Source organism: Mastigoproctus giganteus, chromosome 5 (assembly GCF_048544385.1).
Source record: "Mastigoproctus giganteus isolate SK-2022 chromosome 5, ASM4854438v1, whole genome shotgun sequence".
Taxonomy (NCBI): domain Eukaryota; kingdom Metazoa; phylum Arthropoda; class Arachnida; order Uropygi; family Thelyphonidae; genus Mastigoproctus; species Mastigoproctus giganteus.
In genome coordinates, this window is record NC_143579.1 from 196,811,284 (window position 1) to 196,823,844 (window position 12,561).

A 12,561-nucleotide genomic window follows, 5' to 3' on the forward strand; every position below is an offset into this window, starting at 1 on the left:
GTTAAAATTAACTTTATTTGCTCATATTTTGAATGATTTGACATTCAGTACGTGACACTCGAGGTTTGCTCCGGTTCGCGCTCAGTTGTGGTCCGCCTCCTCGCGGCGTAGACGGGTATCAGGGCGCACCTCCCTGGTGCTTGTTGCTTCCTGATATCAAAGCGGCCAGAAACAACTAAACAACATAACGAACACATACACGGCACATACATAGAATTACACACATTTCTGGCCTTTCTGCAGAGTTTTTGTAACATCACAGTGTACCACGGCGGAGTTGAACTAGCGTTTGGGAGCCGCCTTACATAAGATACTATACACGTTTACATGTCTGCATGTTACTATATCTATATAACATCGGTGCAGAAACACCCTAGACAACTCTTAAAGAAAAACTACGATCGTAATGTAAAAGTCATTCCATCTGTATCTCATATTGTGCTCATCCTTTACAACGAGTTACCATGTATTGCACTACCTCGAATAAGTAACGCTTCACTAATAGAGAAGACTATTGTCACTTATTCTCGGTGGGCACCACCATCCAGACCGCCCCGTTTTAAAGCTAGTTGGCTTTTCATCGGTGGGTGCCTTTCACACTGCGATCGTAGTTTTTCTTTAAGAGTTGTCTATGGTATCTATGGTGTCTATGATATGGTTGTCTATGGTATCTACACCATAGACAACCATATCATATAGAATATGATATGAATTTTAAGATATAGAATCTTAAAATTCTTAAAATATTATGTTTTGTTGCATTTAGTTTATTTAAATAAATACGTTACATATGGAAATCAAGAATGGTACCGCGTGGACATATTAGATCAACATAGCGCGTGACCACGCTTAACCAGAAGTTTGTTTTACCGCAGTAAAACAAGCTTCTGTTTCGTATTTTAGTATTTGTTATGTATTACCATGTAACCCGCATCTTTCTTTCCCATTGGCTGAATAAATATCACTAGGAAGATTATTTTAATGTATAGAAAGATAATAAAATGGAATAATGAAGTAATAGTTTCAAATAATATAATAATAACAGAAAATAAAACAATAATAGTTTCGAAGTATCTAATAATAATATAAATAATAAAATAAAATAAAATAATTAACCTGGAGGACGCCTTTTTCCTCCTCCCTTCTTTCCCCCCTTTTACTCCCATCCTTCAGCTATCTCCCTCACCATACTTTTTTCTTTCTGTTTTTTGTTCTCCATCAGGAAGCTCAGGCGATCGTTGATGGAAAGCAGATAGAGTACTGTGGACAGCCTGGCTCATCTCCCAGTGGTGGTGGCGGCAACGTGGAGTCCCTGGGGCCCTTCGGCCAAAAACTCAACACTAACACTAACCCCAACACTAAACTACACATGCAGCACACAACACTCTTCTGATTTTTACAGAGGTTCTGTATTCGTCACAAGAGTACTGATGGCGCAGATGTGGGAAACCACAGGTGGCGCCTTACCCAAACACTATGCCATACTATATCTCAGGGGAAGAGGTGGAAAGTCATATCCAACCAAAACTGAATGGTTGTGGAATTTGTTTAGCTCAAAAAAAGATCGCTAGAACTAGAATGTTGAAAGTGATACTGTTAACATATTTGTTGCGAGCAACTCCATCCCCACAGAGATAGAGGAACCTTGTCTGAGTTAAAAAAATAATAAAAATAAAAAATAAAAAATAAAAAAATATATATAATATATAAAATAAAAAATAATAAAAAATAATAAAAATAAATTATTACCTTTAAGCGTTCGGCTTAACGAGACGAATGGTGCTTTTTTTTTTTTATTCTATTTTTATATACATATACATTTTATTTTTATATATATACCGCTTTATTTTATGTTTCTGTGCAATTACATGACAATTTAAGATTTTTTGTTTTCCATGATATTCATAAAATTTATTTAGGCGGGCGCCTGAATCAATTTTATGAATATTATAAAATCGGGCGCCTGAAACACGGAGTCTGCCACTATACTATTGGGTCTACATTGATAGCATGCAAAATTGAAAAGCGACACGATGTGCTGAATATGACACCTGTACTCCATGCCAAAAATTCTCTTCTTCACTTCTAGCATTGTGTTCACTTGGTGATAGACATAATCAATTATATGCAAATTAGTTGATTATAAAATCGCCCGAGTGGTTACAGCACTCGAGGAATGATTCGATTATGCCCGCCACACTACGTCCATTGAAGAGCTGCACTGAACAGCTCTTCAATGGACGTATCTTCCTGAAACTAAGCAAAAAAACCCATTCTTTGCCCCCTCTGATGCTGAGTGAAACTATAATTTTTTACCCCATAAGCCTCCTCTATATCCTTTGAAATGTGTGAATTAAAAAAAAAAAGAAACAACGTGTGAATTAACAGAATTAATTAATTAATTAACAGAAACATGTGAATAAATAGAAGCCTTCGCGTACAGGAACATTAATTATCACTGTAAAAAATAAATTAAATAAATAAATTTTCTGAAGAAAAAAAAATCTTTAATGCATGGTTGTATGGTACAGGAGATAACAGAAACCAGGCGGTAAGCCTGGGATTCACAGAAGGCCCATGAGCTGCTGCTGAACGTCTTCCCACATCAAAAGCCGATATTGGTCCAAGTTTAAGGAAATGGTCACGTGGAATTTATAACGATTAGTGACTACATGATTAATGATCATAAAAAAATAAAAGCAAGCTTAGTCTTTAAAATACTGGTTTAAATAAATACCGACTGAATAGATGACGTGATGCCAACCGCGAAGCAGTCACATGTTGCTTTAAAGGCGGCTTCATAAGTCTGAACATATATATGTTGTAAAGCTAATGAGAGAACGGGTCTCTTCTCTTCGAAGCATGACGCAATTTCAAGGTTGCATATCATGCAGATGAAAACATTGCTTCATCTGCTTTTGTCTGTTTCCTCATTTTTACCTATGTAGTTGAAAGAAACGGATTAAACAGAACATTGACGGTACAAATACAGTCGCCCTGTCGTATCGAATTGCCAATTGCGGGTCCAAAGGTCGCTATTTATCTCATTAGATATCCTCGGGAAGGAATCCTACAAGTGAAATATCTACCAAGAGGGTAACAGTACGTTTATCATAGGAAACACTGCAGAGCTTCCTTAAAGTTAGGCCTAACGTCAAGAAACATTCAGATGTGGAAGATCCGTGAAAACGAATATTCGGTACTCAAGCACGGTTCAGTTATTTAAACGAACTTTTATTTTTAATACTACTGTTTGTAGACAAAATTATAACCACTTTGATTTTCTTCTACTAAAATCAGATCTGAACGATGAATGAAAAGAAGAAAGAGGATGCAGAAATAATAGCAGAACACGAGGAACATGAGAAAGAGGCTAAAAGCAAGAATGCGTTATTTGGACGGTTAAAAATGGTGGCATTTATTGGTCTTCTAAGTGTGTCACTCATAGGTTTGATTAGTGTGGCTATATACGTGGAAATTTACAAACGTAAGTTTCCACTTCGAGTGGACTGTCATCCAGAGCAACCTTTAAATTATTACGCTTGTTTAAACAGAGGGTAAGTAGGTTTTATAACTTATGACTTCAGCGGTTTGGTAAATTCAATTCATTTCTTTTCACAATATTTTTATTGCTAAACTACGGTTTAGAGAATTTTCTTATCACTTAGTTTTCAGCTGGTATAATTACAGGTAGAACTAGTTAAATGTCATTTATATTTATATATGAATTCATTGCTACGTTTTAGACAAGTTAAAATTATACATAGAAATTTATTTTTTACCACTGCCTTTCATATAAATTAAATCATATAAAAGAGCCTTTGTAGATTTTACTGTACATCACTGTCGCAGACCATATTGTGTAAATGTATTATTTGTGTACGAGTTATCTGTGTGGTCACAGGCCGATGGTATGTTTTTTGTGTGGCTCTGTTCATTTGTTAAACTAGCCTTTCTTACGCCCCAAGAAACAATCAAGCAGGAGAAAGAGGTAAAATATGATTTTGGTGTTTTGTTTTTTTTTTTTTTAATTTAAAACTAAGAGTATGAAATAAAACATGGGATACTGAAATTACATCTATAAGAGCGAAACAGCTTAAAAAGAATGTGAAATATGTATGTTAATTTATATATATACCTTTCTCCAATGCATTCTTAAATTAACACGTATGTATATGCGTATATCAATCACAATCAACGATCACAAATAAAATTATACAATTGACAAAATATTATTTTGTTTAAAACTACAAAAACGGCACGAAGCCAGCAAGAACACCGTTCTACTGCTCTGAATACCTGATTCGGTTTACTGCTAATGATCTTTGACATTTGTATGGGCCTCTAATCAAAAGCAAAACTTCTTTTAGCATCCCATCCAATATTTTCACGAAAATAAGAATATCAATCAGACATCAAACCATTTTATAAATATTGCAAATATAAAAACATTCATTGACTCATAATCAATAAATGACCTAATTAATTATAATGATACTTTTCGCAACTTATCAAAAACTATTTAATACATTTTAATTTTTTTAATTATCGAAAATATTATTTGACATTTTTATTGAATTTTGCGCTCTTTGCCAAGTTGCGCCATGTGCTTGTGCGCCTCTTTGCACCTACCTAGTGTCAAAACTGCCTCTAACTATAAATACAAGTAAATACAGCTTTAATTGTAATACAGAAGTAACGAGGAACCATTACCTATAAACGTTCAACAAGTTTGGTTTTTCTGGTTTATGCATATTAATAATTCTGAGCAGAAAAGCTTTCTTAATGTTTCAATACAAAGAAATCCAAAAATACATGCATCTGACTGTTGATAACGGAACTACAAAAAGACAAAGGTTAAATATAATTAACGTGGCCATTCTCTTATCCTACCAATCTATCAAACATTTTTTCAATACACAATGCAAATACTCTACAAGTTTTTCAAACTTGTGATTTCTATAAATGTGCTTTCCTGTTCGTCAAGGAAGATCAGAGAAAAAGAGGAAGTGTATACTTTTGTCGAACGAAGTACTCCTGGATTCTAAATATATGCAACCAAATTTTCAACCACCTTCACGCTGTTTTCACATGACGTGTGCATAGAAAAGGTTACATATGCTATTTTTTATACATGAAATACTGAAAAATCAACGCTTTTTCCGTCTTTCTTCCTAAAAAAGAGTGACCAAGATAGCACATAAGTAATTAGGAGTCACTCTGGCTAGGCTATGTCCACCTGACAGTTCAGTGAAATTAGTGAATTACGATTTTTTTTTTTTTTTTTTTGATTTGGTAGTTGTTGGCGCATCGGCTTCTGTGGCCATATTGCACCTCCCAAGGTTTTTGCAGTACTTTGATCCAAGCCCGAGGCGGGAATCGAACCCGCGACCTTTGGGTTGCCGGGCAGGTACTTTACCCACTCGGCTAGCCCGGTCGGCGTGAATTACGAAGAATTCCCCCCCCCAAAGTAGAATCGGATAGTTTTGCACTTAACACCCTACAACCAGCTAAGGGAAGAGTGTTAAGTGCATAAATATTAAAATTTCCCATTAAAATGTCATTTAACTGCTTATCTTGGACAGTGATAAACTGTTATTTTTTGATCAATGGTATTAAATAAATTTTCTGTTTATACTCCGGCACGACAACCAAGTCAGTAGAGTTTACAATAAATCGTCAATACAAATATTTATCATATTTAGTAGTCACGGGCTTGAACCCCGGTCCACTCAAGGAACGCGTGCGATGTACTCTCGCTCCTGACCACTGGGCTACGTCAGCTAATTTTGGAAAGAAAAACAACCTGATGATCAGTTGTGTTTCTTTGAGTTTAGTCGACCTCACCCCCTACAACTCAACACCGATTTTGAAGTGAAAATCAACGGAACTACCTCAGTCAAAGATTCAGGTGTCACATTCCAGCAGAACAGTTCCTTCCAACAACGTATTCGAATCGCATTTAACTCATTTATTTCAACTGCGAAGAAGGCTACTGGAATAATTCTGAATCCAACTGCAGGATTCTAAGATCAGTAATAATAGTTTCCCCGATGTCCTATTGTACCGTTCGTTATCCACTCCTCTAGGTTAAAAAAAAAAAAAAAAAAAAAAAAAAACACTGTTTCTAATAAAGGAAAACTACATAAACGCCCATTTCTTGATGCATCCTCTCGGATGATCCATGAATTTTAGCCTGTGTATGTAGGAGTTTTTGAAACTTTTAAGACTGCTAAAGAATGCCAGAAACTTAAGCAGAAAATTAAAAATCAACTCTGATCCACTACAGGTTTTAAATATATTCTCGCATCAATATAGACGAAGGCAATCTATGCCAATGATCTACAAATTGGACCAGTGTGGAATTAAGGGCGAGTTGCTGCTATGGATAAAGGGCTGGTTGAGTGGGAGAAGACAGAGAGTGATAATCAATGGATACTGCTCTTCGTGTATTAACGTTATCAGTGGTGTTCCCCCCAGGTTCGGTGTTTTTCCCATTGCTGTGTTCTATATTTATCAATGACATTGATGAAGGAATATCAGGCTTAATGTCAGATGATACAAAGGTTGTTACAGTCGTTAATGACAATAATGACATCATGCTACTGCAACAGGATCTAGAATAGTTAAGCAGATGGGCTGAGAAATGGCAGAAGTTTAACATTGATAAATGCAAAATACTGCATGTGGGTATCAGTAACCCCCAGAATAACATACCAACTGTGTGGTACTACACTCGGGTAGTGGAGAATGGAGAATGAAAAAGATCTGGGAGTTTGTGCAGTCAGATATGAAGTTCTTTGAGCAATGCAGGTAGACTGCCAGGACAGCTCAAGGGGGGTTTTGTCAATGATATATAGGAATTTTGATAGCAAGGATAAGGAGGTAATTATCCCATTGTATAAGGCAATAGTCAGGCCATATCTTGAATACTGCATACAGGTCTGGAAGCCTCATTTTAGGAAAGATGTAGAACTGCTGGGACGAGTACAGAGAAGAGCAACGAGATTGGTGAAGGCTTGCCAAGAAAGGCTTCAGTTCTGCAAATTGTGGCGTCTGGAGACTAGACACCTGCGAGGTGATCTGACTGAGTTGTTGAAGGCTTTGAAAGGGCTGAGAAAACTCATTGCTGATGGAATTCTTCCTCTTGCCCAGATCATACACACGAGGGAACACAAATTCAAATTGAAGAAGGGCGGTTGCAGAACAGATGTGTGAAAGTTTGCTTTTAGTCAAGGGTTGGTTGATTCTTGGAACAAACTTCCATTTGTTGTTGTGGAAGTTGGTGGTTTAAATAACTTCAAGGAAGAACTAGACAAACCATTGGAGGGAATGAGTAGATGAAATGGAAGGTGAGTGGTTTTTTTTTTTTTTTGTCTGATACTGTATTAGCTTGCTTTCTTGCATCATTTGCCACTGCTAATGCTAATATTACAGGAGGAATTTGCGAAAGCGGCACTTGACTGGCGAATCCAATGGCGATTCAATCATATTGGTAAAAACTCCAATGACATCATATGGCTCTTGATGGAAAAATAAATTCGGGCTTCTTTCATAGACCAAGTTGATCCCGAATCTCATCAAGCCACTAATTTAACTGAAATATCTCGGGATGATAAGCAGTCTGAATGTTGTACCTAGAAAACCGAAAGGGAAAATTCGAAGCAAACAGACGGAAACACTTCAACAGTCCGTTGGATGCATGAAAAATGGATAAAGGGGAGAGAAAAATTAAGTTAATTAAGAAAGGAAGATAAAAGGGAGAGAAAAAGAAGTAGATAACAGTGAAAGATTGGTGACTGATGGAAACATACACTGCCCTACCATTAATATCCGGACACCTGCCTTTAGACAAAAAAAAAAAAAAAAAAAAGAGAGAGAACTTTTATTGTGTCATTTAATATTTTGTGCTGAAACCTTTTGCTTTTATGGTGGCCTTCAATCTTCGCGGCATACTCTCAACCAGCTTTTTATAAATGTCAAGTGATATGTTCCTCCACTCGGCATTTAACGCAGCCACCAGTTCGGCCTTGTTCTTTGGACGATCTCGACGTGCACGTACCCGACGATCCAATACATCCCAAAGATGCTCGATAGGGTTCAGATCCAACTTTTCCACACCCATGTCCTCAAACCACTCTGTTATGCCCCCAGCAGTATGGCATGGTGCGTTGTCTTGCTGATGATACAGGTATGGGCCTTTCCCGAAGTATTGCCATAATGTTGGAAGTGCATAATTATCGTCCTGATATTGCACAGCATTCATGGTTTTGTCGATAACGACTAATGTGCACAAGCCAAACCGTGAAAAGTAGCCCCCATACCATGACACTGCCTCCACCAAACTTCATTGTTGGGAGGATACAATCAGGAAGGGATTGTTCCCCTGGCATTCGCCACACCCAGGAACGGTCATCAGAGTGGTAAAGTGCGAAGCTCGACTCGTCTGTCCATAGGACTGTTTTCCACTGCTCTACAGTGGAAAACAGTGTAAGGAGCGCGAATCCTGGATTGTTTTCCACTGTAGAGCAGTGGAAAACAGTCCAGGATTCGCGCTCCTTACACCATGTTAATCGGCGTCTAGCATTTGTTGAGATGATCAATTCTGTTGAACGTGTCATCGTGCATGTCCACTTTTGCAATTGTCTGTTCGAAGCCCAGTGTGCATATTTATAGCAGGTTCTGTGACGTGTTGCTTGCATAGGACCTGTTTCTCCATCAAGTGTAGGAGAAACAGGTCCTATGCAAGCAACAGGTAGGGCAGTGTATATGCTTCACGTAACGTTCTTTCGAAAAGGACTGCCCTGGCACAGACCAAAACTTTAGAAATAAGACAATATAAAGCGTTTTATTAATTTCCAATCTTGTGAAAATAATATTATTTTGGTGTGTGTTGTTATTATCATTATAGTTTTATAGCTAATGGAACAACACTGTATAATATAGAATCTTTTTTTAATAGGCTGCTGCAATTCATATGGTAGTTGTGAAATGATATTATAGGCAATTTTGCTCCGCATTCAGATGTGGAACACATACAATAATTTCTATAAATTACCACATATATTTTGTAAATTACTGGAAAAACCCTCTCTTCAAGAAAATTTAAAAATACTGTAGTTTCCAGTAATTATGTCAATAAAATGGACAGTATTTTTCAAAAATATATATATGAAGTGTTAGTATGTTGATAATCAATAATAGACGGAATTTATGGGCTAGTGCCATTGCAGTGGCAATATATACACCAAGTCCATAATGTAATTTACATACAGCATATATATTTATTTATTTATTGTTAAATATATGTATTAGTTTATGTGGAAGGATATCGTAAAAGACATACCTAGATAAATCTATGGAGAACGCCCTACCATAGGAACTCTGAACTGACAGCTCAGGTTTCAACTCTAGATGCAAGATATAAGGTAAAGCTGGGGCTTGCGATCCCAAGCTTTACCTTATATCTTGCGTCAAACTTTCAGCTATCCTATACTCTTCATTCTTATTTCTCCGAAATTATTAGGTCCCTCCGAGGATATAGGAAAACTACTTCTCAGCATGCTACTAAATCTTCGCCTTCGTGGAGTTCAGGCACTGTCATAGTGCCTGAACTCCATTAGCCATTTACACCATCTTGCAATTGCCAAGTTTCATTATGCCTGAACTTAATATATAACTTATTGGCTAATTTTATGCACATTAACACACATTTTACTATTCCAACATACAGGGGTCGCCACTTTTCAATTATCACTAGTGAGTTACACATTATACACAACTCCATTTCTTTTTTGGCTACAGTTAAGTCCACACGTGGTTCTTTTGTTTGGACATAGCACGTCTGCTTAACAGCATGCTTTATTTTTGATTTGGTTTTTAACTTTATATCCTTCGTTCTGTGTTGGGTCAACGATGATCAATGTAGAATTCTTTATTATATACAGAAAGCACATTGCTGTATACAACTCCCTTCACGGCTACAAGCCAGGGGTTTACATAAAAGAAATCATATAATACAATAAACACAAAAAAAAAAAAAAAAATAATAAATAAAGAGCATTATGACTCCTGAAAAGTTTGTACACTGAGATGATGGATTCAGGGCAGTGATGAATATGTCTCCGGGAGCAGGGTCTACTGTCCTCTAACGTGGTCCTGGGAAGGAAGTCGACCGAGTACTTTCTGCCTATATTCCTTGTCGACTGCGAATTTGTAGAGGTCGCCGTCCAAGGACTGTATGTCTTGCAGCATTTGCACGGGTAGGAACCGCTCAGTTAGCTTTAACCGGTTTGGAATGGCCTGTAGGATTGGATTAGCCCTAAGGCTTGGGACCGGGATCCTCCATCCACAGTTAGCCCAGAAATCTGGCACTGAAATAATGCCGACCATCATTTTGATGGCAAAGACGAGTCTTCTCTCGTGAATGATGGCAGGAAGACGTCTCATGTTGAGAGCTGCCGCCATCTGTGTGGTCCTTGGTGTAGAGGGAAGCCGAAATTTCCATATGCCGACTTCAGTAGCCAGAATTCCCCCGCGAAAATCCGTCTAAGATGGGTCGTAGCAGTTGAGGTCCAGACTTCGGCGCCATACAATATTACCGGATAAACACATATCTTAATATATCTGCACCCCACAGCCTGGTCATGGACGTGCATTAGTTGTTGTTTAATCATCCACCGGAGTCGACAGAACTTTATTTGCAAGTTGTCTATGTGCGGTACAAAGGAGAGCCTTTGATCAAAAATAACGCCCAGATCTGTATGTTGTTGGACGGCAGAAATCGCGCATCCTCTTAAAATGGGTTGTACTATTGTTGGGCTCCGTTTGAGAGAGAAAGTCAACTGTTTTGACTTCTCAGGATTGATTTGAAGTCCGAAACCGGAGAGGAAGGCCTCAAGGTTCTGGATTTTCTGAAGGATTAAGGTATTGATGTATTCAGCAGTGTCTCCAGGGTTGATAGGAGTAAACAGTTTTATGTCATCGGCAAAGGTGAGGATGTCAGTTCGGCCTATCACAAATGGCACGAGAATAGCTGAGAACAAGATTCCGGACAGGACCCCGCCTTGTGGAACTCCAGCTGTAATAGTCCTGGTATAGCGCAGATTGCCATCGTGAACAATAATGGTCCTGTTCTCGAGCATTTTCTGAATAAACCAGAGCACGTCTCCACCAATGAGGTAATACTCACGTAGTAACCTTGCCAATGCGTGAACGGATACGGAATCAAATGCTGCCTGGACGTCGATATACGTAACGGTGATTTCCGAACGGTGCTCAAATGCCTCGAGGATCTTGGTAGTGGTGGTGACTAGATTTGTAGCGGTGGATCTTGACCGGGTAGCATAGTGGATCTGCGGTAGCTGTTGTGGAATAATTTGGATGGTTAATGTTCTTAGAAGAGCTTTTTCAAAGAGCTTTAATAGGCATGATGCAGAGGAAATTGGACGGAAGTGACTGGGCTGAGAAGCAGAGCGTGTTTTCGGCAGCGGTCTTACTAGATAGACATGCCACATAGGCGGGAAGAAGTTTTGATTAAGGATCTTGTTAAATAAGGACAGGATTGGATCAACAACAAATGTACTGAGGCATTTCAGCATAAACTGAGGAATTCCGTCGGCACCTGATGCGGCCGTAGGTGCTAAGCTATTCATTACGTCGATCAGCTGGTCTCTGGTGAGGTGAACTGAATTTAAAGGGTCTATCGAAATCGGATTGATTGGGAATTCCATTGGTGTAGTGGATTCTGGCTGAGCAGCGAACCTAGTTATATGGTCGAGCCAGCTCCTCATATTGAGTGAATCAATGGCATCCTCTGATTGGATTCTATGGAAGGGCTTCCCCTTATTTATGGTATCCTCTAGGTGAAGTTTTATTGCCTTCCTCTTGTTCCGAATAAAAAGCGCCCTAGCTCGGGAATAGGCAGTTCTGTCCGAAGGTGAGCCGGAGTTTTTCCACTTTTTGTGCAAATTCTGTTTAACGTGGAAACTTTCAGAGACTTCTGGGTTCCACCAGGCCTTTGAATGCTCTGTGATGGTTAGTTTCTTCGTTGCAGCATAAAGAGAAACAGTGGCTATCCATCTTGTCATCAAGTCAATCCCGAGTTCGGGATCACATTCCTCAAGGACAACCCATGGGATTGCTTGAGCCGCATAGACACACTTTTCAGGATTAAGGTATTTGGGCGCTGTAATTGTTTTGGTTGTGACTTTCCTTCTTCCAGAAATGATGGGCATTTCTATTTGCACAGAGAGAATGATGGGGTTGTGGTCAGACTGTATGTTACTTGTAGGATTTTGATTAGCCACACAATTTGCTGACACGAACGCAAGGTCTAATGTGCTTTCGCCCCTCGTGGGTGGTGTGCTAACCAGTTTGAGACCTAATATACCTAGATGCTGACTCAGTCTCCTCCTGAGGTTTCCCTGAGTATTCGGGAGATTGAAATCCCCACACACGACGTGTTTCAGTGAAGAATGGAGATGGTTAAGCAACCAATTGAGGAGTTCATCAACTACTTGTGCGTCTGGAACCGGTGGGATATACACTACGACAATGTCG

The 12,561-nt window shown here is 38.7% G+C and overlaps 1 protein-coding gene across 1 annotated transcript in view; it reads left to right on the top strand.

The window, feature by feature from the left end:
• The first annotated feature begins 2,953 nt into the window (after positions 1–2,953).
• The window catches only part of LOC150085976 (lysosomal alpha-glucosidase-like), a 140,631-nt gene continuing 131,023 nt past the window's right edge, over positions 2,954–12,561 (top strand). The window contains exon 1 of the mRNA XM_090373628.1: positions 2,954–3,557. Within this exon, the coding sequence (XP_090229754.1) occupies positions 3,310–3,557 (248 nt within the window). The 5' untranslated portion in view covers positions 2,954–3,309. The remainder of the gene's footprint in view (positions 3,558–12,561) is intronic.